A 25,477-nucleotide genomic window follows, 5' to 3' on the forward strand; every position below is an offset into this window, starting at 1 on the left:
AAGTCGCTTTATCAATTGTCTTAATGCGTAGTAAGAGTCTCTAGATATACGAGGGAGTACGGTCGAGGAATTTCATTTCTGTGTCAGTTCGTATGTATCTTGTCTACCTTGTCACTGTGATATATGAGATCATAACTGCTTTCATATTGATGATCACTCTGACAAGGTATAAAGTGGCGCAGAAATCATATTTTTTTTTGCTATTTTTAATTTACATAAGCACAGGTAATTAAAGTCGACGTAACTGAAACAAGCGTTCTTGCTGTTACACTAACTTAGTAGGTACGAAAAGAGGCTAGGTATTAATTGTACGTGTTGCAGGCGGAGGATCCTCTAGAACAGGCGATCAAGTTTCTGCAGCCGCTACGGACGCTCGCCGCCGATAGGATAGAAACATATTTAATGGCCTTCGAAATATACTTTAGGAAAGGTAAGCTACCAGTATAATACTTAAACTGCTATGTGCCACAAAGTAGGAAATAGTATTACGTAAGCGTTCTAATGTATACGAGTCATGTTAACTTTTCCTAACGCATGTCCCGTCTTCTTCCTTGTTTGATAGACTGAACCGAGCGCAACCGGATATTCTGTCTGAGGGCTAGTTCACAAACTCAACACACGAGGGCATTTTATTACACTGTGCTAAAAGCATGGCGCCGTCGTCTGCCTGTGTGCCGACGGAAAGCTTCCAAAACTAAGACTACGAGCTTTTCTTAGGTTAACATTTTTTTTAGCTTGGTTTATCTTATCTTATCCATCTATATGATTGCAGAGAAACCCCTCCTAATGCTACAGAGCATAAAGCGCGCGTGGCGGTTGGAGCCCGGCCACCACCACCTGCACGACTGCCTGGTGCGCTTCCGCGGCTGGCTCGACCAGAACCAGCTGGCACCCGCCGTGGCAGAGGTCGTCAACAAGGAGACGCAGGAGGTAGGCAGACTCCTCCCTGACTACAGGAGCCTCCCCCCACCACCTGCACGACTGCTTGGTGCGCTTCCGCGGCTGGCTCGATCAGAACCAGCTGGCACCCGCCGTGGCCGAGGTCGTCAACAAGGAGACACAGGAGGTAGGCAGAGTCCTCCCGGACTACAGGAGCCTCCCCCCACCACCTGCACGACTGCTTGGTGCGCTTCCGCGGCTGGCTCGACCAGAACCAGCTGGCACCCGCCGTGGCTGAGGTCGTCAACAAAGAGACGCAGGAGGTAGGCAGACTCCTCCCTGACTACAGGAGCCTCCCCCCACCACCTGCACGACTGCTTGGTGCGCTTCCGCGGCTGGCTCGACCAGAACCAGCTGGCACCCGCCGTGGCCGAGGTCGTCAACAAGGAGACATAGGAGGTAGGCAGATTCCTCCCCGACTACAGGAGCCTCCCCCCACCACCTGCACGACTGCTTGGTGCGCTTCCGCGGCTGGCTCGACCAGAACCAGCTGGCACCCGCCGTGGCCGAGGTCGTCAACAAGGAGACGCAGGAGGTAGGCAGACTCCTCCCTGACTACAGGAGCCTCCCACCACCACCTGCACGACTGCCTGGTGCGCTTCCGCGGCTGGCTCGACCAGAACCAGCTGGCACCCGCCGTGGCCGAGGTCGTCAACAAGGAGACGCAGGAGGTACGCAGACTCCTCCCTGAGTACAGGAGCCTCCCACCACCACCTGCACGACTGCCTGGTGCGCTTCCGCGGCTGGCTCGACCAGAACCAGCTGGCACCCGCCGTGGCCGAGGTCGTCAACAAGGAGACGCAGGAGGTAGGCAGACTCCTCCCTGACTACAGGAGCCTCCCACCACCACCTGCACGACTGCCTGGTGCGCTTCCGCGGCTGGCTCGACCAGAACCAGCTGGCACCCGCCGTGGCCGAGGTCGTCAACAAGGAGACATAGGAGGTAGGCAGATTCCTCCCCGACTACAGGAGCCTCCCCCCACCACCTGCACGACTGCTTGGTGCGCTTCCGCGGCTGGCTCGACCAGAACCAGCTGGCACCCGCCGTGGCCGAGGTCGTCAACAAGGAGACGCAGGAGGTAGGCAGACTCCTCCCTGACTACAGGAGCCTCCCACCACCACCTGCACGACTGCCTGGTGCGCTTCCGCGGCTGGCTCGACCAGAACCAGCTGCCACCCGCCGTGGCCGAGGTCGTCAACAAGGAGACGCAGGAGGTACGCAGACTCCTCCCTGAGTACAGGAGCCTCCCACCACCACCTGCACGACTGCCTGGTGCGCTTCCGCGGCTGGCTCGACCAGAACCAGCTGGCACCCGCCGTGGCCGAGGTCATCAACAAGGAGACGCAGGAGGTAGGCAGACTCCTCCCTGACTACAGGAGCCTCCCACCACCACCTGCACGACTGCCTGGTGCGCTTCCGCGGCTGGCTCGGCCAGAACCAGCTGGCACCCGCCGTGGCCGAGGTCGTCAACAAGGAGACGCAGGAGGTAGGCAGACTCCTCCCTGACTACAGGAGCCTCCCACCACCACCTGCACGACTGCCTGGTGCGCTTCCGCGGCTGGCTCGACCAGAACCAGCTGGCACCCGCCGTGGCCGAGGTCGTCAACAAGGAGACGCAGGAGGTACGCAGACTCCTCCCTGAGTACAGGAGCCTCCCACCACCACCTGCACGACTGCCTGGTGCGCTTCCGCGGCTGGCTCGACCAGAACCAGCTGGCACCCGCCGTGGCCGAGGTCGTCAACAAGGAGACGCAGGAGGTAGGCAGACTCCTCCCTGACTACAGGAGCCTCCCATCAGCACTTGCACGACTGTCTGGTGCGCTTCTGTACAAAATGAAAATTTCGCTTTGCTCGTCGCAGTTCCTGGCTTTTTGCAAGCCCTTTGGTTGTTATGAAGATCTAAGCAGGTGTCTTATGTATTGTATGAGCCATTGAATGTGGTTTCTATGACACCGATTTATATAAATCATTAAGGAAAATTAAGGAATCGCTGCAGGCGTTCCGCTGCTTTGACGACTTTATGGTAAGACCTTAAGAAGTAAACGAAATAAGTAGTCGTGTGAAGGTGTATACTTACATAGATCTCTAAAAAAATTGGTCGGGTTTGAGCCTCATGAACTGTTTAGCTCGCTCGCTAACTTATAACTTGTATGTTTCAGTCGATGCGGGGTCGCAGCGCGAAACAGATGGCGGAGGAGTTCTTCGCTGGTCCCGCGCAGCAGTCGCAAGCGGCCGCGCTGTGGGGCGCGCGCGCGCTGCGCCGCCTGCAGCCCGAGCGCACCGCGCCGGCGCTGCAGCTCGCCACCGGGCTCGACCATCCCGACCTCTCCATACAGGTAGACAGAAACTTTCACATTCCGACCAAACAGCGGAGGAATGTTTTCCGGGATACATACAAAAATCTACTCGCTTCATTCTGAGGTGAGCGTGAACGTTGTACCGACTAGTGGCCGGTAGCACTATGGACTCGAGAAAGTTCCAACATTCGGTCCTTAGAAACGAAATGTCACTATCGCCAGTGAGGGGCCTCCGCACCACTTACACACCTGAGTGAGCATCTCGGGCCCTAAACCTTCGTGTACGAAGTTCGTACTACGAACTATACTTGCCTGGCTATTTGGTTGAGTTTCCCTGAATTTATTTGGGAACCCTGTGTGATTTACTGTACTCACTAAAATCCATTCATTTTTTGCCAGGGGTACCATCATACTTTTTTTTATACTAAAAACAAGTTTTACAACAAATAAAAAACAGATCACGCATCAACTTTTTGTCCGCCGTCTGCAATGTAATGATGACAGATACATCATCCCGATCTCACTGAACTGATGGGACGGGAAAATTTACACGGTGGCTAAAAAATTTACCCTCCTATAAAAAATGTACTAGCCAAAATGTATGAAACAGTAAAATTTATTTTCGCGATTTCGGAGTTAGTCCCATAGTAAAATTTGGTCAGTATAATCCCAAGACCTCCATGGCAACGGGAATGCAGTTATTTTTTAGCCACCCTGTATTGTATAACATTCTAGTAATAAAATGCTATAGGTTTTTTTTTTTCACTCCGTCGACTATGACCCGAATCTATCACATTTACGTAAAGAATCGCGCTGCCTAAAATGTACCCCATTCTTAATCGAAGTATTTTAATTTCCAGGGTTGCGTGGAAGTTCTGGAGAGCCTCCGGGAAGGCGACTTCGGTTCGTGTCCCGCCGAGACGGAGGCCTACATCTCCGCGTGCTCGGCCCGCTTCCCGCACGCCATCGCCTTCAAGCCACCGCAGCTCGAGGAGCCCAACCACGTCGCCGACGCCAGAGCGCCCAAGGAACAGAACAACTGAGCCACCGACTACCTTCAGTTAGGTCTACAAGCGTAAACATGCATCCAGGATGCCTAGCCAACATACCAATCGTTTACGCTCCGTAGCGAACGAAACTGTCACACTAATATAGAAGTGATAGAGACACAAAGCGTTTCGTTATCGTGGCGCAAACGATTGTCACCTTGGCTAAGTACACAGGTCTGACAAACGAGCCACGAACGCGTACGTTTATGAAACAGTTAAAGTAGCGTAAGAATTGATTTTTACGGTTAAATTTACCCTTATATGAAGTAAGACCTACCGTGTAACTGATAGCCTTACCAGATACATCTAAGGATCAACTCATCTCATACTGTCATAACTCAGTTCTTACGTTACTATAACTGCTCGATTAAGAATGATCCGCTAGTGACGCCTTCTGCAGATGTGGACGCACCTTAACGATCTGACCACCAATATGTCGTTTAAATTTATTAAGTGACGCAGTAGAATGACGCGTGCGACTGCAAAAATTACAGACAAAAAATACGGTCGAATTGATAATCTCCTTTTTTGAAGTCGGTTAAAAATCACAATACCTGCGGCCTCAAAACAATACGACGGATTTAAACGACAAACGGATAGTGTATCAGGTAGACGTTTGTAGATCTCATCACTTGACTTATTTGGTAAACCGTCACCTCAACAGACAAACATGACGCTATTCGTAAATCCTAGATATCTGACGTGTCGAGATTATACTGACTTTTCTTATGAGATATCTTGTTTATAATATATTTGTTTTAACATAATTAACATAAAAGAGCTGTTTACCAAATATGTCAAGTAAGAACGATAGTCCGTAGTCTGTAATCTGTAATAATAGGGTGTGCAAGTGCGACGAATACAAGAATAGGTGACGTATGTGTTCAGACGGCTCCTAAATTATTGTCACAGTTTCACAGATTGGATAGTGATAGAAAAAAATAGGGTTTGTCATAGTAACCTCAGGATTCGTCGCTGAAACTTGCAAAACCCTGTTATTTTACTATCTTATGCTTAAACCACGCTCATTTCTCGAAATGCGAGTAGAATTACGAAATAATTTTTTGGTACTTTACAATCCCCGACTGATTCTAATAAAGGAATAAATGCAGTTTAGTGACTGCGGTGTGTTTGTTCGTTCTAAAAAAATGTTTTAATCATGATAATTCCCAATCACAGATAGTTATTTATAAAAAAATTATACATAACATAATTTTAGGCTTCATCGAATTGTCTTGATTCGAAATTGGCGTTCATATCAGTAAACATTCAAATGTTGTCACAAATATCTGGGCCGAAAGTTTTACAACTTAATTCTCTGACATTGTGGTTTCGTAGTCAATTTTTTAAGTTTTAAATACGAAACTACCCCAAATGTGAAAGATTGATTGGCTAAAATTAGAATATATTAGTAAACAGACTCTCTTACTAGTGTGACAAGATTAATTTTGTTAATTACAAACTAATGGTTCGACTATAATTGGAAACAGGCTCGATTGTTTGGTTGAAAACATGTTCCTTTTTATAGTTTTTAAGTATCTGTTTAGAACATGTCACGGGCCGCCGTTATTAGAGTCGCCCTATGAGATATTTTTATTTTATTTGTAATTTTTATTTGTTTTAAATTCCTTTTACATGAATTGAACGGACAAGCAATATTTGCAAATAATTTTCAATTATGATACCGAATTAACTAGGAACATAAAATATATAGCAAAATAAAGGGTCTTATGATGTTGTATGATATGAATGGTCGCAAGTCTAGTCCCGCTCACGCCTCCTCACCAATAGGTACAATAATCTTTTATCTAATTAGTGTAAATTTTCGATATTTATAATAAGCATTTCGTATAAAATCTGTGTAATCTCTATTTTGGACTTAATTGATGAGAGTTAGCGGTGTGGCCTCACGTGTTCAATTCAAACAAATGTATTTAGGGGTTTTAATGACTGGTTTAAAATGTGTATAAAAATTGTGTGGCAATTTTCGAACCTCACGCAATATAGACTCTGAGGTATGCTTTGTAAATAATTCTTATATTTAAGTCTGTACTATACAATATCGTTAAAACTCTGCAGTTGTGCAGTTGTCGACAAATTGACTGCTGCTTGAGCTAGATATTATTTTACATTGTTCGAATAACATTGAATAAAAAAAGTTTTCTTTTTCAGACAGTATATTTATGTGTAAAGTTGGACAATAATTAAATAATTGGATACACCAAAATGTCATTAAATGCACACTGGTTGTGCTGGAACTTAACATGCACATGTTAAACATTTATTTGTACTCTAATTACCACATAATTGTGTTAAGAACAGTCATTGTTTTCCTATTCAGTTGTGTGACCGAAGTATTTGTACCTCTGTCATCGTGTACATAAAGTAATAAAATTTTATTTTACAAAATTGAATTAATTATTTTATTTCTCACAAAATGTCATTATACTCATAATATATTCATAAAAGATAATATCAAACATTCTTACCACATTATGGTAACACATTATTAAAAATATCTATTAGATGTCCTTATCAGTATAAATAAATACATTAGCGTCATTTTCTAGGGCTCATTCTGTCCCAGTCAATATCACCGAAGTTGATTTCAATCTTCTCACTCTTTGGTTTAAATTGCCTGAAACAAAAGATTACTATTGTTTAGTTTAGGCTATGTAACTGCTAATTAAACATGTGAGCATCATATACATGTTCAACTTCTAACTTCTAAACAGTTGTAATGTATGAGAACATTAGTAAAAAGAACCCAAATAATTCACTATTATATTGTCCAGAGGATCTTTGCTATTTCAATTTCAATTGTAGTCTTTTTAACGTTACATCAAATTACAATAACATTTTGTTCCCTAATGGTATCCGTGATCATTGATGCCAAATCGGATCTTATGCATTGAAACAGGATATGTCAAACCAAGCAAAAGTGCATTTTGTAACATGATTAGTTTGAAATTTGGTACAAACATAAACATGTTTTGCTTGTATCTCTATTTAATAAAATAATAATAAAATAGCTTTTTATTTCCACATCTTTATTTACAAAGATTAAATTATATCAGAGTATCTAGACTGTCTAGAGTCTGTCTAAGATAACTTTGCACCGATTTGAACAAAACAAAGTGAGGCGGTGTCATTATAAACATCAAATTTTCATAGAAATTTGATATTATTGATGACATTTTTTGCAATGCAGAGTTATCTTGGTCCGACTTTATGACGAAAGGAATAATGATTCAAAATCGAATGTCTCCACATAAATATCAAACCACTTATGGGGTAAACTTACCAATATTTGACGCCAGAAGCATCAAACATCCGTTTCGAGGCGACCGTCTCAGGTTTGTGTGCGTGCTTGTCCGACAGGTAAATCACCTCTTTGATCCCAGACTGTATGATTATTTTGGCACATTCGTTGCAGGGGAAAAGACCGACGTAAATGGTACAGTCTTTGACGTCTGCTGAATTTTTGTTGACTATGGCATTCATTTCTGCATGGCATACTGAAAGACAAACAATAGGTTAGAACAATACCTACAATGCAATTGGGTACTCTTTATTGCACACTTCAATACAGAAAACAATATACAATGAAAATAACAACTCGAGCAGAGGTAAGGGCCGGTACAGACGGACTGCAACCCGACTGCAACTTGTACGGGAACTGCACGCCGACGTTGCAGTTAGTGTGCAGTCAGCGTGCAGTTCACATACAAATTGCAGTCAGGTTGCAATCCGTCTGTATCGGCCCTAAACAACAGGTGGTGTTATCGCAAACAAACTTTTGAACCCTTTGAAATAAGGGCCATTTGCACCATTCCACTAACCCCGGGTTTACCGGTTAAACCTGGAGTTACCATGGTTACCAGTACAATTTGACACTAAGTTAACGGTTTAACCGCTTAACATCGGGTTAGTGGGATGGTGCAAGTGGCCCTAAGTGACGTACTGCCAATCTTCGCACTTTCATGTAGGGTTAGTATTGGATCACTTGCGCCTATATGTGCTGCTAAGAAATACAGTACAATCTCACTAACTCGGCACTAATGCTGACACAAGATAGCCGGATTACTGGAAAATTCGGACTCCTCGAAGTTAGAGCAAATCTGCATATTATTTTGATGTGTTTTTTAGTATATCGTGTTATCTGGAACTTAGCCATTTATAAAGAGATTGAAGTGTGATTATGTAAGCGCACATACCTAGTAAATTAGGACATAGAATGATCATTTGTACCCCAATTTTAGTGCCGGATTACTGGGTATACCAGACCATCGAAGTGCCGGATTATCGAGATTACACTGTAAAGGAAAAGTATCTCGAGTGTGCGGTTGTGTCAACAGGTATAAGGCCCACCTGATGGTAAGCAGTTCCTGTCCTATGGATAGTATAACATTTTTTTTTGTTTTTACTTTCATCTGCCATCAGCTTTCTTAGCCATAATCAGATTGTATGTATCTATACATTTCTTTTTCAAGGTGGTGGTCCATTAACCACCAACCACCATTCCTTTTATGCGAAGAGAGGGGGTGGGTTGGATAGTATAACATAAAATAAAATTAATATGCAGCAATGACTTACCATATAGATATTTGCTATCTAAAGGAGATGGAGTATTCTTTCCCCATGGGAACACATCATCGCTACATCCCATGGGCATCCCATTGTATCTGAAAAAAAAAAATATTTGTATGAATATACATATTTAATAATTATAAACATTTATAATTTGTGATCTTATCTACCCTCTAGCGGCCCACCATACAAGGAAAATCGAAGATCGAATCGAATCGAATCAAAGGGCAATCGAAGTTGAATCAACAGCATTAGAAAATAGAGTTGAATTTTGTTTTAAAATCAAACAAAACAAAATAAAAGCAACTCTGTTCTATTCCATTAAGATTTAAATTTCATCAGAGGTAATTTGTACTAGTTTCAGGACATTGAATCCCAAGAGGCTACAGGCTATGAAAATTTGGTGCATGTGTGTCTGTGTTTGTTTGTTAGTATTTTTCTTTCAATAATATTTAAGAATTGGTGGCCCAATTAGTCTTAACTGTCTCTCAAACTATAGAGTTTTTGTTTTGATAATTAAAATATGGATGAAGAGAGCTATGCAGATACACGGACAATTATTAAGTTGACCTAATTTTGAATAGTTCTATATTAATAAGTTAATAACTAGTATCAAAAATCCATCAATTATAACATAATAAACATAAAATTATACATTAAAAAATATGTATATATTATAATTCGTAATACTTACATTGTCTTAAACATACTAATGTCTCAATGCTATTTGTCAAGGTCTGGATTAATTCCAGTAACAGAATTTTTGATAAGAAACCTTATTATGTTATCTTTGTTGAACTTGAGCTATGATAAAAAACAAGTTATGTTAATAATATTAACCTTGCACTGAGTAGTCAATGTGAACTACTACAAGTCCTTAAGGTAGTGTAGGCCTATACTCCTTGGAGGGTGGACTGTTAACTTGTAATAAATAAATAAAATATAACAATAATACCATAATGGAATGAATTTATGTTTAAACCGGTGAGAAACATATTTCCTGAATACTGTGGTGAGTACTTCATATTTATTAATTAAGTAGTAGTACTTTACTTTTTAAGGCACACTATAATTTTTAGGGATAACAGGATTTAATAATAGCATTGTTTTGGTCTAGGTATATAGTCTAGTTATCACTTGGTTAATTACAGGAAATAAAACTTTGTTGTGCATATTTAAAGAAATAAACAATATCAAGAGCATCTAATTGCCTTTGAATTTATATGCATGTCAGTGAAAATAGTATACCAGTACCTATACGGATTTAATTGTAGGATTAAGACTTAGGTACCAAGATCCAATTTTGATTGTTTACGGAAGTAGTGTTGATACTATTCATGCATTTATACTTAGTTAAATATAAAATATCATCAAATAAAATTCGGTTAATAGCGTCAATGCCGTTAATAAGTTTAATTACAATATTGTCATTATAAAAAACTGAAGTGAAAATGAAAACAAGTAAAGCAAAACATAATTATTTTTACTATTTATATGAAGCTATAATTGTTCTTCAACTTACCCAATGCCGACTATTTTATTGTCTTTATTGACAACGCAAGCACCGACTTGCGAGCTGGGATCCTTGCTACGTTTTGCGGCCAAAAATGCTGTTGCCATGAAATACTCTCGCCAGTCGATATAGTCTTCTCGTTTCTTCTGAACGCTGCTGTTTATACTGAAATTCAGAAATAAGCCATCTTATGTCAAGGGGAATACCAAAACACTGTTATTCTGAGCCGGAAAGACACGATAGACAGAGGCATTCGCTGCAACTCAAATACTAATAAACACGAAATGAGCTCTTACTTTTGTAAAGACATATTAGCGGTCATTTCAGCGAGATCCATTGTTTAAAATTATGATAATTCACTAAGGAAAAAGACCACGTTGAATTAATTCTAGCAGTTGAATCAAAATTATCAAAACGTCTCAACGGGCCAAATGAATGTCACTAGCTGTCAACTTGTCAAGTTGTCAAATATCATCGCCTTCTGTCAACTTTGGTGTTGCCTGGTAACATCTACTTATATAAGGAACGCCATTCATGAAACTACTTATTTAAACAATCTTGTTGTGTTTTATGATACGAATGTTTATTTTTATATTATGTTTTAGTAATGTAATAAGAAATTATTTAAGAATTACTTGTTTTCAAAATCTAGTATTTTATAAAGGTGATAAATTTCTGCGCGGCACTTTTAAAGAAACAGATACCGCGAAAAATCGCAAAAAGTCGTTTAGGTAGACTTAATGTCAAGTATTCAATAGAGATGACAACGTTATAATCATTATAATAATACCAAGTCCGTACGGGATGGTCTTATGTACATTATTTAAATTAATAGCAATCGTATTGTTGTTAAGTTCAGTCACGTTGTGCTATTTGGTATTGCTGTCGATATGCGGAATGAATAGGTAATCCTTGTAAAAATCCTTGACGAACAATATCCTTTTCGAAAGTGTCAATTAAGTACAATAACCAGTTTCATTGGGTTATTTCTTAGGGTTAATTATTGTTATGAATAAAGTGTCACTGCGTAATATTCGATAAGGTAAAACTAATAGAGTCTGGCTACTGAAATATTACACAAATGTTTGGCGGGAAATTCAAAAAATCTTGGGCTGGTCACACTTTGTGTAGTAGGAATTATAGTTTTGATACTAGAAAATATTTTTGATTTTCTGTGCACACGTAAGGTACCTAAGGATATAAGTTAAATATACGTTGACGTGCATTCAATGTCAGCTCACATAATTTCTACCACTATGTACAGTCAACGATAAATACATATGTTAAAACTTTATCACCATATACCATTGTACAAGGCGACAAATGAAATGTAGTGTAAATAAAACCTAGCTCGATAATACAGTAATATTAATCCATCACCAAAAAAAATACATAAGTACTATGGTACTATGCCAAATATGCTAAATGCTAAGTATCAAAATATTTATAGAGCACCAACCTCCTAATTTGTTTACATTTGTTTAGGAGTTGTAAACATTGCAGTTTTTCATTATACAACGCTACACGTCGACTTAGCACATCGTCGTAATTATTTACGAGCTTAAATAATAGTTTGCGAACCTCACTCTGTATAGACATTATAATAAACCCCTTATAAACCGCAAACAATTTGAATGAATGACATAAATTGACAACTGACTTTTAGCTTTTTTTTTTAAATCATAGACAATTGGTGATACAACAACGAAATATCTGTCAACAATTTTTGGCTAGCCAGACTCTAGGTACAGTGTATATTTCGGAGGTGCAACCTATAGTCTGACAAAAAACAGTAGAAATGAAAAAGTGGCAATACTGTAGTGTCGTTCCATTTTTTTTAGATTTAAGTTTAGATCCAGACGGGACTCAGATCAACCGATTTGATCAGAAATTAATGGTATTTGCATCCGCACCTTGGTTTCGATCAGGCAATTGAATCAGATTGGCGAAAAATTGACTAATCTGGATACGCCTTGAAAGGGACGACATTACAGTATTACCACTTTTTAATTTCTACCATAGTCTAATAAAACATGGTCTTCCATTCCCAGAGTGACACGGGGCTACGTCACAACAACATGGCCGCTATATATAGCGCTATCGCATATTATCATATAGCGCTGTCGCATGATGACGTAAGCCCGTGTCAGTTAGGTGACCTAGAAAAGACGGGAATGGAGTACCAGGCGGAGTATATTATTATACCATGATTTCTACTCTTTTTTTCTCAGACTGTACCTACCTACCTAACAAATACAAAAATTACGAAGATTCCAAATTAATTCAAACAAGTGCTCGTGTATAGTGTAGTGTAGTATATTAGTAGACAAATTAAAATACAATTCGTACTCCTTGTTATAAATTAAAAATTAAAAGTATACTCTGTCAAGCAATTTCCGCCAGTAGAAAAAAGCCACAAGTTTAAAAAATGTAGGCGCGAATCGTCCCATAGAAAATTTGAATTTCGCGCCTTTTTTTACTGACAAACTTATTTGAACTTTCTTATTTGATATTTCGTCGATAAAACCATTAACAATAGAAATCTTTTTATCATCATAAAAAAAAATCCCGCGTATATAAATACAGACCAACAAGATGGCATCAGTGAATGGAGCAGTGAACGACGTCCTGTCTTCGATGCAGTCAACGGCCACGAGATCTAGTCTGATGCGATGGTTTTTGCAGACACTGGCTATCTCCCAGGCTGTGATGCCGATTGGATGGCCAGCAGCGCACAAGTTAAAAGGTGGGCTATCGTCATATCATGCAAAAGTTAAAATGTAATGTTTGTATCTCAGCAAAATTATTTTGTATGGGCCGCACACATTTTTTGAGAATAAAGGCCTGTGCACACCGGGTGCGTGTGCGTAGACGTGCACGTGCACGTGCGCGTTGTAGTATCAGGGGTGCGAAACTCCTGACTTCGGCCAAACTCGGCTCCGCTCGGCTCAGAATTGCTCCGAGCAATTATTAGGGTTGACACAACTTGACGTCCCTTTGCGTGCACGACCACAGATAAGATAACGGCTTGAATTTTGACAATCCTAAATAGCCGAAAGGGATAGTGTCATATATTAGAAAGGGACAGCATGATTCGACCCTGAACAACTGTCAAACTTCGGTTTTGTAGGAAGTTTCCTTTATGTACGGTAGTACTATTATTTATTCTGTTGTACTATACAGTTTCTTATGAAAGACGGCACACCGCTTGCGTGACGTGTGCGTGCGCGGCTCCAAAATTTTAGCGCACGCGGACGTGCACGTCTACGCACACGCAGCCGGTGTGGCCTGGCCTTAACCCAGCTATGTTCGGCTGCATTGTATCTAGTTTTTACGACAGATGGGGAGAAATTTGACTTCATTGTGGTTGGTGCGGGGTCGTCGGGTGCTGCGCTGGCGGCTCGGCTGAGCGAGGTGCCGCATTGGCAAGTGCTGCTTATAGAGGCAGGAGGGGACCCACCGCCTGCTAGCGTGGTACGTTATAGTTATAAGTATACGTAATAATACGTATAAGTAGTTGTATGAGCTCATAACAGGTGAAGTTTTCGGCTCTGATAGAGCGAAAAAACTCAACTGATATTAGCTCGACTATAGCTTTAATCTAGAATATGTATGTAGGTACCTAACTTACCTTATATTAAAGGCGCCCAAGGATCTCCACAACGATCAGTAATACGCTGCTCTTGTTTTCTTGGGTCACTAGGAAAATTTTATGTATTTTCAATAATACACTGAACCTGATGACCGACCAGACCGATCAATTAACCGACCGAGACCGATTCATTTTTGTCTAAAAGTAAGTAAGTATTTCTTACTTTTGTCAAGAGCCTTATTCATGTATTTAACTCTCTACATTCACTGCTGGTACTAGTACCAAAAGCAGCGGAGCGGGTCGGCGCAGCTTTTTAAGTAAGTATGTTGCCTTGTCCTAGTAATCTTAACTTAATTCAGAAAAACAAGTATCCTGCCCAAAACAGATCATGACCTTCGCGATAACTGGCCTACTCCGACCAAGGTTTTTATGATGTAATAAAATCACCTTCGATTCTTTAAAAAAAAACAGTTTTGAAGTTATCCTGCGTTATCCGTCTTTACATTGGATACAGGTGTGGGAGGATACATACTGTTAGACCAAGAAAAGTCTGCAGCGATTTTGATAGCCCACGCAGTGCAAGTGTTATTTTAAACGTCAAACGTCTATGAAATTATGACGTATAAATAACAGTTGCACTGCGCGGCCTATCAAAACCGCTGCAGACTTTTCTTGGTCTAACCTTACGTAGTGGGTACATAGCGCAATCTCGCTCACACACCGAAGCGGTGTGCGGATCCGCAGCGGTGTGATTAAGTGTTGTTTCCTATGTTATGTTTTCCTCTTAACATTTTTTCTATTAACATCAAAGTCTGTTTGACCTCCAAACGGAATGATTCCTCTAGGTTAGAGGTAATCAAAAAGTCGTTACAAACAAACGTCGTAGAGTGCATTAAGATAGCGAAGCAAAAACTTGAATTTTGACACTAAATACCTATAGATACCTCAGTAAACAAGATAATTTTGTTCCGTGATTTTAGTGCTTAAGAAAACAATTTTAATTATTACACGCATTACCTACACTAAACATTGTTCTTCGAATAAAAACGTAATTAGAGCCGTGTTTATTTGCGTGTTTATTATTCGCTTCCTCTAAAATTAAGAGTGCGCGAGCGCCACGCCATTCAGGTTCATACAAATACAGACCCTTAACATCATCCCCAAGAATATCACATACAGTCGCCATCAGATATAGCGGAGCGGCCAAGGTGCTCACAAATATCTGAACACGACTCTATGGAGTCTTTGGTCAAGGCGTTATGAGTGCGTGTTCAGGTATTTTTGAGCACCTCGACCGCTCTGATATGTCTGATGGCGACTGTGCTGCTTGTGGAGTTATCCCGCAGAACAAAATTAGAGGACCTTCTTAGCACTTTGTCTCTATGCGAAAACTTCATGAGGATATGTATAATATAAAGGTTCATGCTCAAACCTAAATGGACAAAGACTCCTAATTAACACTTTTCAGAAGAACAAAGCATTAACCCAGTTTGTTTACAAATAACAGAGTTGTACTGCCATTCATGCGTGCGCGCATTATACATTATGCAACGACTTAACCTTGATTGGCAATTAATTCATTCGCCTTTGACATAACAACCGGTTTGAATTCAAATGGGATAAAAATACGTCAGGAACTAGTATCTGATGGACTAGGTACCTAGCTGCGATTAATCAATGTGAAATATCTAACTTGACAATGACATTGAGATTGCCAATGTCAAGTGCTTTAAGTTGGATTGAAGCGTGCCAACCAGAGTCTTAAAACTAGTACCTAGTTGTAATTCCTTAAACATACTGCAAATGTACTACATATTGCAAATGTACTTGCAACTTCAACTGTGTACCTACTTGCTTGTTTAGATTAATCCAACTAAACAAGCAAGTAGGTACACAGTTGAAGTTGCAAGTACATTTGCAATTCTTCGGAAACGTATTTAATTCTACTGCAAATTTCTTATAGTATCCCATTCCACGTTTAGTAAAGCCATGAAAAACTTGTGAACAACGATGAGTCAGGTAGGTTGGGTATGACAAAATGTCATATATTGGAATGACATACCTACATATATGAGACTGATGTCGCAAAATGTTGTAGGTACCGTAAAGAACACGATCAAATTAATACAGATGGACAATCATGACATCAATACATATAATTTTTCCGTGTAGGTACTCTACGTATCTTCATTTTGTTGTTCGTTACACTACAACTTTATCTGGCGCCTAATAATGTTTAGAATACCTACTCATTTTGTAGGATTACTCTAATATTGTAATGGATGGAAATGATTTCATTTAATAATTTCTGTATTCCAGTCACCCAGTATGTTCGCGACGCTAGCACACACCCCCACCGACTGGGACTACAAGGCTTCGCTTGACGCAGGCGTGGGCAGCAGCCATCCCAACCGCACAATCTTCATGACCCGCGGCAAAATGCTCGGCGGCTCCTCCTCCAACAACTACGAGATCTATGCCAGGGGAGTCCCCGCAGATTACGACCAGTGGGACCGAATAGCTCCTGGTTGGAACTGGGATACTGTACTACACTACTTCAGAAAACTTGAACGCATGACTGATCCCAGTGTCTTAAAAGAAAACCTTTTCCTCCATTCTACAGAAGGACCTGTCGCGATATCGAGACCGGCTCAAAATGCTTTATTTGAAGCTATAAATGAGAGGATGCTTAACTCTCTCGATGAAATAGGAGTGAAAAGAGTGCTCGAGAATTATGGACCTGCTATTTTTGGCGCGTCCAAACCACATTTCACGTTTGCCAATGGAAGGAGATCTAGTACTGCTGAAGCTTATTTAGTGCCAATAAAAAATAGACCTAATATTCATATAGCTAAGTTTTCTAGAGTCACAAAAGTTCTTGTCGATTTCTCTACGCGTCATGCCTATGGGGTGCAAGTAATGACAATGTCTAAAAGAGTTTTCAATATTTTCGCTAATTTAGAAGTGATTTTGTCGGCAGGTGCGATTGACTCTCCTAAACTTCTAATGCTGTCTGGGATTGGTCCAAAGAAGGAACTAGATAAACTGGATATTGAAGTCATTTCCGATCTTCCAGTTGGTATGAATTTCCATGACCACATGTTAACTCCTGTTATATTTCAAGGGCAAAGTGGTTTTCAGACAACAGTTCAAAATCTAGCTACAGTTACAGAGTTAGATTCTTATCCTACACCTATTCAGGTTGGGTTATTCAAATTGAATACGTCATCAGCTAATTATATCATGGAAAATAAACCTCAATTTCAGTCATTTAACATTCATATGGGAGCTGGGTTGACTCCTTTTATAAATATTGGTTGTGTAACTGTAACTAATTATGATCCCTCTTTCTGCGAGTCAATCGGCACTGCTAACATTTTTAATGAAATTGACTACACCATCTTAGTTCTCTTACATCCAAAATCCCGAGGACAAGTCAAGCTTCGAAGCAAAAATCCCCTCGACAGTCCTGTTATAGAATTAGGGTATTATAGGGATAAAAATGATTTAGACGTCATGGTTGAGGGGATCAAATATATGACGCGTTTGGCGAAGACGTCTTATTTCCGAAAGGTGGGAGGTAGAGTAGCGAGATTAAACGTGAAAGAATGTAGGGGTTTGAAATGGGGTACAGATAGTTACTGGAGATGTTATGCTAGGAATACGGTCTCTTCCTTGCTTCACCCGGTGGGTACATGCGCTATGGGGCCTGATGGCGTGGTGGACGAGACCTTGAAGGTACATGGCATGTCTGGATTGAGGGTCGTGGACGCTTCCGTTATGCCTTCAATTCCAAGTGGTAACACGAACATACCTGCTATCATGGTTGGCGAGAGGGCGGCCGATGTGATTAAGGCTGATTACCAATCTACGTTCACGTTTTAAGTAAATGAGAAAATATATGTTTTGTTTGTTTTTCTTTTGATTTTTGTTAATTATATAATGAAGTAAAGTATTATTAATTTTTGTTTTATATTATTTTGACTATCCGTGAATTTATTCTCCAATACACGAGGTACGCAAGGAAAATTGATTACGTACATATTATATGTATACCCATTGCATCTGTTTAACGACGACACGCTAAACCGGGCCGTCCCCGGGCCGGGGCGTCCGACGTGTCATTTTCTATGACAGCTGATCGGTGATCACGTGGTGCTTTCCATAGAAAAGAAAAGCGCCGTAAGCTCCGGGCCGGCCCCGGCCCGGTCTAGCGTGAGTCATCCTTTATTGGCTATTGGCACTATCAAAAATCCCACATAGGTTGATTGTTATGGTTGGTGGTGGGTGGTATGGTCCCACAATTGATTATTATGGTTATGGCAAAACACCCCAAAATATGGCACACGAAGTTATATCCATCACATCGACATGGTAATCCTCAATTAGGAAGGAATCTCAACAGCGTAGGTTATGTAATTAATGTTTTCGTGCCACGAATAATCAGTGCTGAAACTCAAATTAACTCCCCAACAGCTGAAAAACAATGAAAGAACCTCGGCATTAGCATAAACTGAAGGGTATAGCTTTGTGATGGTAATGACTGCCTGCGCCCTCCGTAGCGGCGCTTAACACCGCTTCAATTACAATATTGTCTTTGTCTTCCCGAGACCCGGGTTGTGGAATCTAATCTCAATCTCTGGAAGGTTCATGTGATTTGTTAGATAGACGATCCGCTAATAATGTGTTAGACAACGTGATATTGCTGCATAGTATAAATAAATATTATGGATGCCTCACGTTACGACGGTCCGGGCCCGGGTCGGGGCATCCGACACTTCAGTTTTCTATAGAAACCGTCACGTGATCACCGTCACCAGTCATAGAAAAAGAAGAGTTGGGCGCTCCGGCCCGGGCCCGTTGCGTTTCGCGGTGCAATACATTTTCTGGTTAGCAGGATGAATTTTTTAAGGTGACACTCAGACGCAGTGGCGTAGCGTGAACTAATCTAGCCGTGGGCGAAATCACATCTGCGAGGTCTTTTTCTTTCACTGTGCCCGAAAGAGCCTCGCGCGAGGCCCCCCTTGGAACGTGAGGTCGTGGGCGACGGCGCACTTCGTCCACGCCTAGCTACGCCACTGCTCGGACGACTGCAGCAGCATTACTGTTGCAACGTTATAATATATTACGCGGGCGACAAAAAGAGATACGTCTATCTACATATATACCTACATCAATTTATATTGGCTGTCGGCCTTCGCCTGGGTGCCGAAATAGTTGTCCCCCACCGCTGTCCCTGCGGAACAGAAGTTGACGGTCTGGGCTCCCACGGCCTCTCCTGCCGAAGGAGTGCCGGTCGTCTGTCCCGCCATGCCAGCCTCAACGATGTCATCCGTCGGGCCCTTGTCAGCGTGGGCGTGCCGGCCGCGTTAGAACCACCCGGCCTGGCGCGCGACGATGGCAAGAGGCCCGATGGCATTACCCTCATTCCATGGAAAATGGGGCGGCCGCTTATCTGGGATGCCACATGTGTGGACACCCTAGCGCCGTCCCATCTAGCCGCCACGTCACTAAAGGCTGGCGGAGCGGCGGCAGAGGCTGAAGGCCTAAAGCGCCGCAAATATGCTGGTCTCTCTAACAACCACATATTTGCGGCGTTTGCGGTAGAGACCCTTGGGCCGTGGAGCAGCGACGCCCATATCCTCTTCCAGGAAATAAAAAAAAAATTACTGGAGACCTCGGGTGACCCTAGGGCTGGCTCATTCCTAGGTCAACGAGTAGGCATAGCCATCCAGCGTAGCCAGCCTCATGGGCACCCTTCCGCAGGGCACAGACTTGGGGGACCTTTCATAGGCCTTTCATATTTTTTCTATTGTTGTTTAATTTTTAAGTAGGTTTATTTTAATGTTAGTTTAGTTTTGTAGGTAGTTTTAATTTTAGGTTACATTTACGTTATCTTCTCTGTTGTATTTGTTAATTAAATAACTTAAGTATATTTATATTCACTAATATAGTACATCTCTATCTTCTGTCATCTACGTTTAATTCTTTCCGGTGCATCGTTGATGTGACATCAGTTTAAAATCATAACCGCGGTCTGACCCTTGAAATGGGGCGGTCGCTTGACGAGGCCGTAAAGGGCTCGTTAACATGACAAAGTCTTAGCTGGTGCTATTACACCATGATTATCTCGACGTTGGGTCACTATGGAAACTCGCGGCATTTTCACCTGATCTACAGCAGGATTCACCCAACGTGTCAACCATCATCGTCCATACTATTCGCCACATTGATACATTTTTCTTTTCAGCAAAATTTTCTGCCGTATTCTTTTTTTAACCTTCATGTTTACCCCCCTTATGCGGAAGGCAGACTAATAATACTGTGTTATAAATAAGTTTAAACAATCAAAATAGTGTTTTTGGTGAATTTTGTGAATATAAAAATTTATACAGGGTGTGACCAAAACTCATTTTTTTGTAAAAAGTGGATAAAAAGTTTTTTAAATTACACGTGTTCAGCAAATTACATATATTGTTTTACTGCAAATTGGTGTCCACGCTATTTTATATTTCTCTATGTTACTTTTCTAAAATTTAGTTTGTTGGTATAAAAGCTAGCCAAGTCAAATCCTGAACTTTAATTACATCCCAAGCGAACTAGAACTTGGCACCCATATAGATCTCAATTCTTTTTCCGGCGAAGTCAACAAAGAGTCAAAAACGCATATACTTAACTGAACTTGGCTCTCATTTCACATTTATGTTTTTGATGGGATTGCTGTTTTTCATGGTACAATATTATTAAGTACAGTTGCCATCAGATTTATTGGAGCAGCCATGGTGTTCATAATGTCTGAACGGAACCTCAACATCATCAAGACGTTAATCAAATGCAGTCAAATATTTTTGAGCGCTTCGGCCGTTTACCTATCACGCTGTTACGTAGACGCGAGAACAATAATAAATAAAACCTAATAAAATAAAACTAATAAAATATATAAGTACGAATTAAAGCTAAAACTAATAAAACTAATTTATAGTTGATTTTGTTGCGTGAGAAAACCTCATTTTTCGTAACATTTTTCGCTTTGTTTAACTAAAAGTAGAAGAAGATGTGATTAATGTAAAAGGTAACCTTATCTGCTAGCATGTAATTCTAAAAGCATGCAGTATTGAGTATTGATCGAGGGCGTATTGATTACGCACACAGAGTACTAAATAAAATAAATTAATTAAAAATTAAAAAACACGACTGCGAAAAAGCGAACTGAAAAGACAAAAATAATTTATAGTTGTGTTAGTTACCCAGTCACATGATTGATATTTTTCATTGACTGTACCTGTGTATTTTATTTCAATTGCAGTCGGGGACCTTGATGTATTGACATTTTCCCATTTAAAAGGTCCCCGACTGCAATCGAAATAAAATACACAGGTACAGTCAATGAAAAATATCAATCATGTGACTGGGTAACTAACACAACTATAAATTATTTTTGTCTTTTCAGTTCGCTTTTTCGCAGTCGTGTTTTTTAATTTTTAATTAATTTATTTTATTTTATACTTTTTAGATTTTTTAAACCAACCATATGTTTTATGATTTGCACCTGGCTTTGGAACGCGTGCAGCGCGCCACGTACCTACGTCGGGGTACACCCAACGCTTTAAGTATGAGGGCGCCGAAGGCACCCGGGTTTGGTAAGCGTTCAGCGCGCCACGTACGTCGCGCTACGCCCGACGCTTTAGTATGAGGGCGCCAAAGGCGCCCAGCTTTGGTAAGCGTACAACGTGTCACGTACGTAGGGCTACGTCCGACACTTTTAGTATGAGAAGGTCGAAGGCGCCTGGCTTTGGACCGCGCGCAGCGCGCCACGTACCTCGGGCTATGCCCGACGCTTTGAGTATGAGGACGCCGAAGGCGCCTGGTTTTGGTAAGCGTGCAGCGTGTCTCGTACGTCGGGCTGCGCCCGACTCTCTTTTAGTATGAGAAGGTCGAAGACGCCTGGCTTTGGACCACGTGCAGCGCGCCACGTACGTCTGGCTACCTACGCCCGACTCTTTTAGTATGCGGGCGCCGAAGGCGCCTGACTTTGGAACGCGTACAGCGCGCCACGTACGTCGCTTTAAGTGTGAGGGCGCCGAAGGCGCCCGGGTTCGGTAAGCGTACAACGCGCCACGGACGTCGGGCTACGCCCGACGCTTTGAGTATGAGAACGCTGAAGGCGCCCGGCTTTGGTAAGCGTACAGCGTGTCACGTACGTCGGGCTACGCCCGACACTTTTAGTATGAGAAGGTCGAAGGCGCCTGGCTTTGGACCGCGCGCAGCGCGCCACGTACCTCGGGCTATGCCCGACGCTTTGAGTATGAGGACGCCGAAGGCGCCTGGTTTTGGTAAGCGTGCAGCGTGTCTCGTACGTCGGGCTGCGCCCGACTCTCTTTTAGTATGAGAAGGTCGAAGGCGCCTGGCTTTGGACCGCGTGCAGCGCGCCACGTACGTCTGGCTACCTACGCCCGACTCTTTTAGTATGCGGGCGCCGAAGGCGCCTGACTTTGGAACGCGTACAGCGCGCCACGTACGTCGCTTTAAGTGTGAGGGCGCCGAAGGCGCCCGGGTTCGGTAAGCGTACAACGCGCCACGGACGTCGGGCTACGCCCGACGCTTTGAGTATGAGAACGCTGAAGGCGCCCGGCTTTGGTAAGCGTACAGCGTGTCACGTACGTCGGGCTACGCCCGACACTTTTAGTATGAGAAGGTCGAAGGCGCCTGGCTTTGGACCGCGCGCAGCGCGCCACGTACGTCGGGTTACCTACGCCCGACTCTATTAGTATGCGGGCGCCCGGTTTTGGAACGCGTACAGCGCGCCACGTACGTCGGGCGTCCTAGGAAAGAATCTACAATTTTTTTAGAAGAAATCATTTATCCAGAAAATACCAAGCTGACTTTGCATAGCATTCGCTAAGACAAAGTGTGAAAATATCATCATCATAAATGTTAAAATTAAATAAAAACATACGGTTATTATGATACTTTCACAATTTGTTCTACCAAAGTTGGTGCAGAGTTAGCTTAGAGAGACTGCATCATATCGATTAATAAATAGAAGCTATATTTTAAACTTTTCGATTCCATTAGCGCAATTTAGAAGGTGTATTATAAAAACTATGAGTAGTAGGTATACTGTACCTAATATAATAAAATTATATTTTTTTATGATCAGCGGTCAAACCCCTTCTTTTTAATGTCCCATTCAATAATAATATTTGGTTTTATGAGATAAGCTTTTCTTAACATATTTTGTCAATTCTTACTTTCTCAAACTTAAACTTAAACCCACATGTTGCGTATATATTATTAATCGGCTTTCACAGCCCTTCATTTTGATACCCTACTCGATAGGTTTGCACGATATTTTTTTCTAAAGGTTGCGTAATATGGCGTATTAAGTCCGCCATATTGTTTTTATAATGACGTCACATAGCCTATGTCACCCGGGATGACGTAAGCATTCTAATGATGTACCATACGTCTAAATCGGTTAAGGCTATCAGAAGTTAAGGTGGAATAAAGAAACTCACATACATACAAACATGAACGCTGAAAACAATACACTCTTTTTTTGGGCAGTCGTGTAATAAGGGCACTACCATTGACATATACCTATCTAAGGACGGGCCTTCCGGGCAATAAGAATGGGGCCAGTAAAGGATGACTCACGCTAGAACTGGCCGTGCCCGGGCCGAGGCGTCCGACATGTCATTTTTTATGACGGCTGATCGGAGATCACGTGGTGCTTTCCATAGAAAACAAAGCGCCAGAAGCTCCGGCCCGGCCCCGGCTCGGTCTAGCGTGAGTCATCTTTAAGGCGGTGTCACGCACACGAATTCGAGCAAATCGTGCAGTCTAACGCAACAACGCGATTGGTTGATGAGGTTCACATCACGCACGCGATTGGCCGCAACTAGTTGCGTTAGACTGCACGATCGGCTCGAATTCGTGAGTGAAACCCCGGAACTACGCCAGCTAAGCTATCGGTCGCCTTCACCGCGGCCCCGAAACCTGGCCCCGCTCAAACGGTGTCACCAGGCTAGGGGTCGTGGGGTTGGGTAACGATCGGTAGCGAAGAGCTGGCCCACACCAGCCACACTATCGTCCTCACAACGATGATGACTGACCTCCCCACACGGTGGGGAGCGATCCGCAACAGCCGTCGCAGCCGGAAGGCGGACACGGCCTCTCATACCTCTTTTAAGGGAGGTATCGAAAGAAACCCAAGAAAAAACCTCTGAACTAGCACCATTCTTAGTGCCCGTAAGGCCCGTCCCTAGGTATATGTCAATGAGCACTACGAGATGAGACACATGGAATATTCATCAAGGTTTATCTTCTTATCACATGTACATTCCAAGTGTTTATTGCGTAGTGACTGCGAATAAGTTATTTGCATACGTGTATATAAAGGATAACTCACGCTAGACCGGGCCGGAGCTTCCGGCGTTTCGTTTTCTATGGAGCACCACGTGATCACCGATCAGCCGTCATAGAAAATGACATGTCGGACGCCTCGGCCCGGTCTAGCGTCGTGAGTCATCCGTAAGTGTGTTTTTCAACCCTTGAACTCGCAAGTTGAAGTTTCTTGTAGTAAAAGTCGTTTCGTAGGTGTTCAACTTAAGGATGACTAGAGCTATCTACTTATCTTTCTGGGTCCGGGCCAGGGCGTCTGACACTTTAGTTTTCTATAGAAAGCTACACGTGATCCACCAAAAACAAGTGTCGGAGCCTCGGCCCGGACCCGAACCGTTCTAGCGTGTGTCATCCTTTACTCTACTCTGCGGAGTATATGGCTTTAGATTAGAGTTGCAAGTTGATAAATCACTCTTTATAGAGAGTGCAGCTAACAATTTTAAAGTTAAATTTCTTAATATCTTTACCTACCTGACTGAATGGATAATTCCAGATCACGCTTTCTCTTATATATATATATATATATATATATATATATATATATATGTGGTGGTTTTCACCACAATAATTCAAAGGTATATACATATATATATATATATATATATATATATATATATATATATATATATATATATATATATATATATATATATATACCTTTGAATTATTGTGGTGAAAACCATCTAATCTGTTTAAAATTCATCAAATGCGAGTATCCAGTGACAACCCTACCCATAGTACCAATATGAATCAGGGGTAATGACCCATCTCGCCACGCCGAAATGGGGCTTAATGTCTTGGAATACAGTCGGTTGTCCCCCGCCCCTGATGATAATGTTCACCACTCCACGAACGATGGAGATACAAAAAGTAATGAAGACGTTCGCGAACCTATCGTTATTCTGAGGGCCTACATCCACGTTCGACTTGTTGCCTCTCTGTCGCACTTGTAAATTCGTACGTAAGTGTGACAGGGAAGCAACACGTGGTTCGCGTTAGGGCTTCTGATTTGGTTTTTGCTGAAAGTCTTTGAATATGTATAAAAGTAGGTAGGTACCATGTAGGTACCTAGAGTTAGACCAAGAAAAGTCT

General features: G+C 42.1%; 3 protein-coding genes across 3 annotated transcripts in view; 2 read left to right on the top strand and 1 right to left on the bottom strand.

Moving 5' to 3' along the window:
- The window catches only part of LOC134794959 (N-alpha-acetyltransferase 15, NatA auxiliary subunit), a 104,974-nt gene extending 98,274 nt beyond the window's left edge, over positions 1 to 6,700 (top strand). The window contains exons 13-16 of the mRNA XM_063766832.1: positions 322 to 430; positions 773 to 930; positions 3,100 to 3,276; positions 4,098 to 6,700. Of these exons, the coding sequence (XP_063622902.1) occupies positions 322 to 430; positions 773 to 930; positions 3,100 to 3,276; positions 4,098 to 4,280 (627 nt within the window). The 3' untranslated portion in view covers positions 4,281 to 6,700. The remainder of the gene's footprint in view (positions 1 to 321; positions 431 to 772; positions 931 to 3,099; positions 3,277 to 4,097) is intronic.
- Positions 6,446 to 10,822, bottom strand: LOC134794941 (deoxycytidylate deaminase). The gene is made up of 5 exons (XM_063766810.1): positions 10,686 to 10,822; positions 10,399 to 10,554; positions 8,883 to 8,971; positions 7,591 to 7,804; positions 6,446 to 6,924 (listed from the first exon to the last, which is right to left on the bottom strand). Exons 1-5 carry the CDS (start codon positions 10,724 to 10,726, stop codon positions 6,846 to 6,848), a joined length of 579 nt encoding a protein of 192 aa, XP_063622880.1. The 5' UTR covers positions 10,727 to 10,822; the 3' UTR covers positions 6,446 to 6,845.
- Positions 10,823 to 12,956: 2,134 nt separating this feature from the next.
- LOC134794826 (ecdysone oxidase-like) lies at positions 12,957 to 17,883 on the top strand. The gene is made up of 3 exons (XM_063766625.1): positions 12,957 to 13,135; positions 13,730 to 13,863; positions 16,301 to 17,883. The coding sequence occupies exons 1-3, from the start codon at positions 12,985 to 12,987 to the stop codon at positions 17,864 to 17,866; spliced, it is 1,851 nt and encodes a 616-aa protein (XP_063622695.1). The 5' UTR covers positions 12,957 to 12,984; the 3' UTR covers positions 17,867 to 17,883.
- The last annotated feature ends 7,594 nt before the right edge of the window (positions 17,884 to 25,477 follow it).

This window comes from Cydia splendana, chromosome 11 (assembly GCF_910591565.1).
Source record: "Cydia splendana chromosome 11, ilCydSple1.2, whole genome shotgun sequence".
Classification (NCBI taxonomy): domain Eukaryota; kingdom Metazoa; phylum Arthropoda; class Insecta; order Lepidoptera; family Tortricidae; genus Cydia; species Cydia splendana.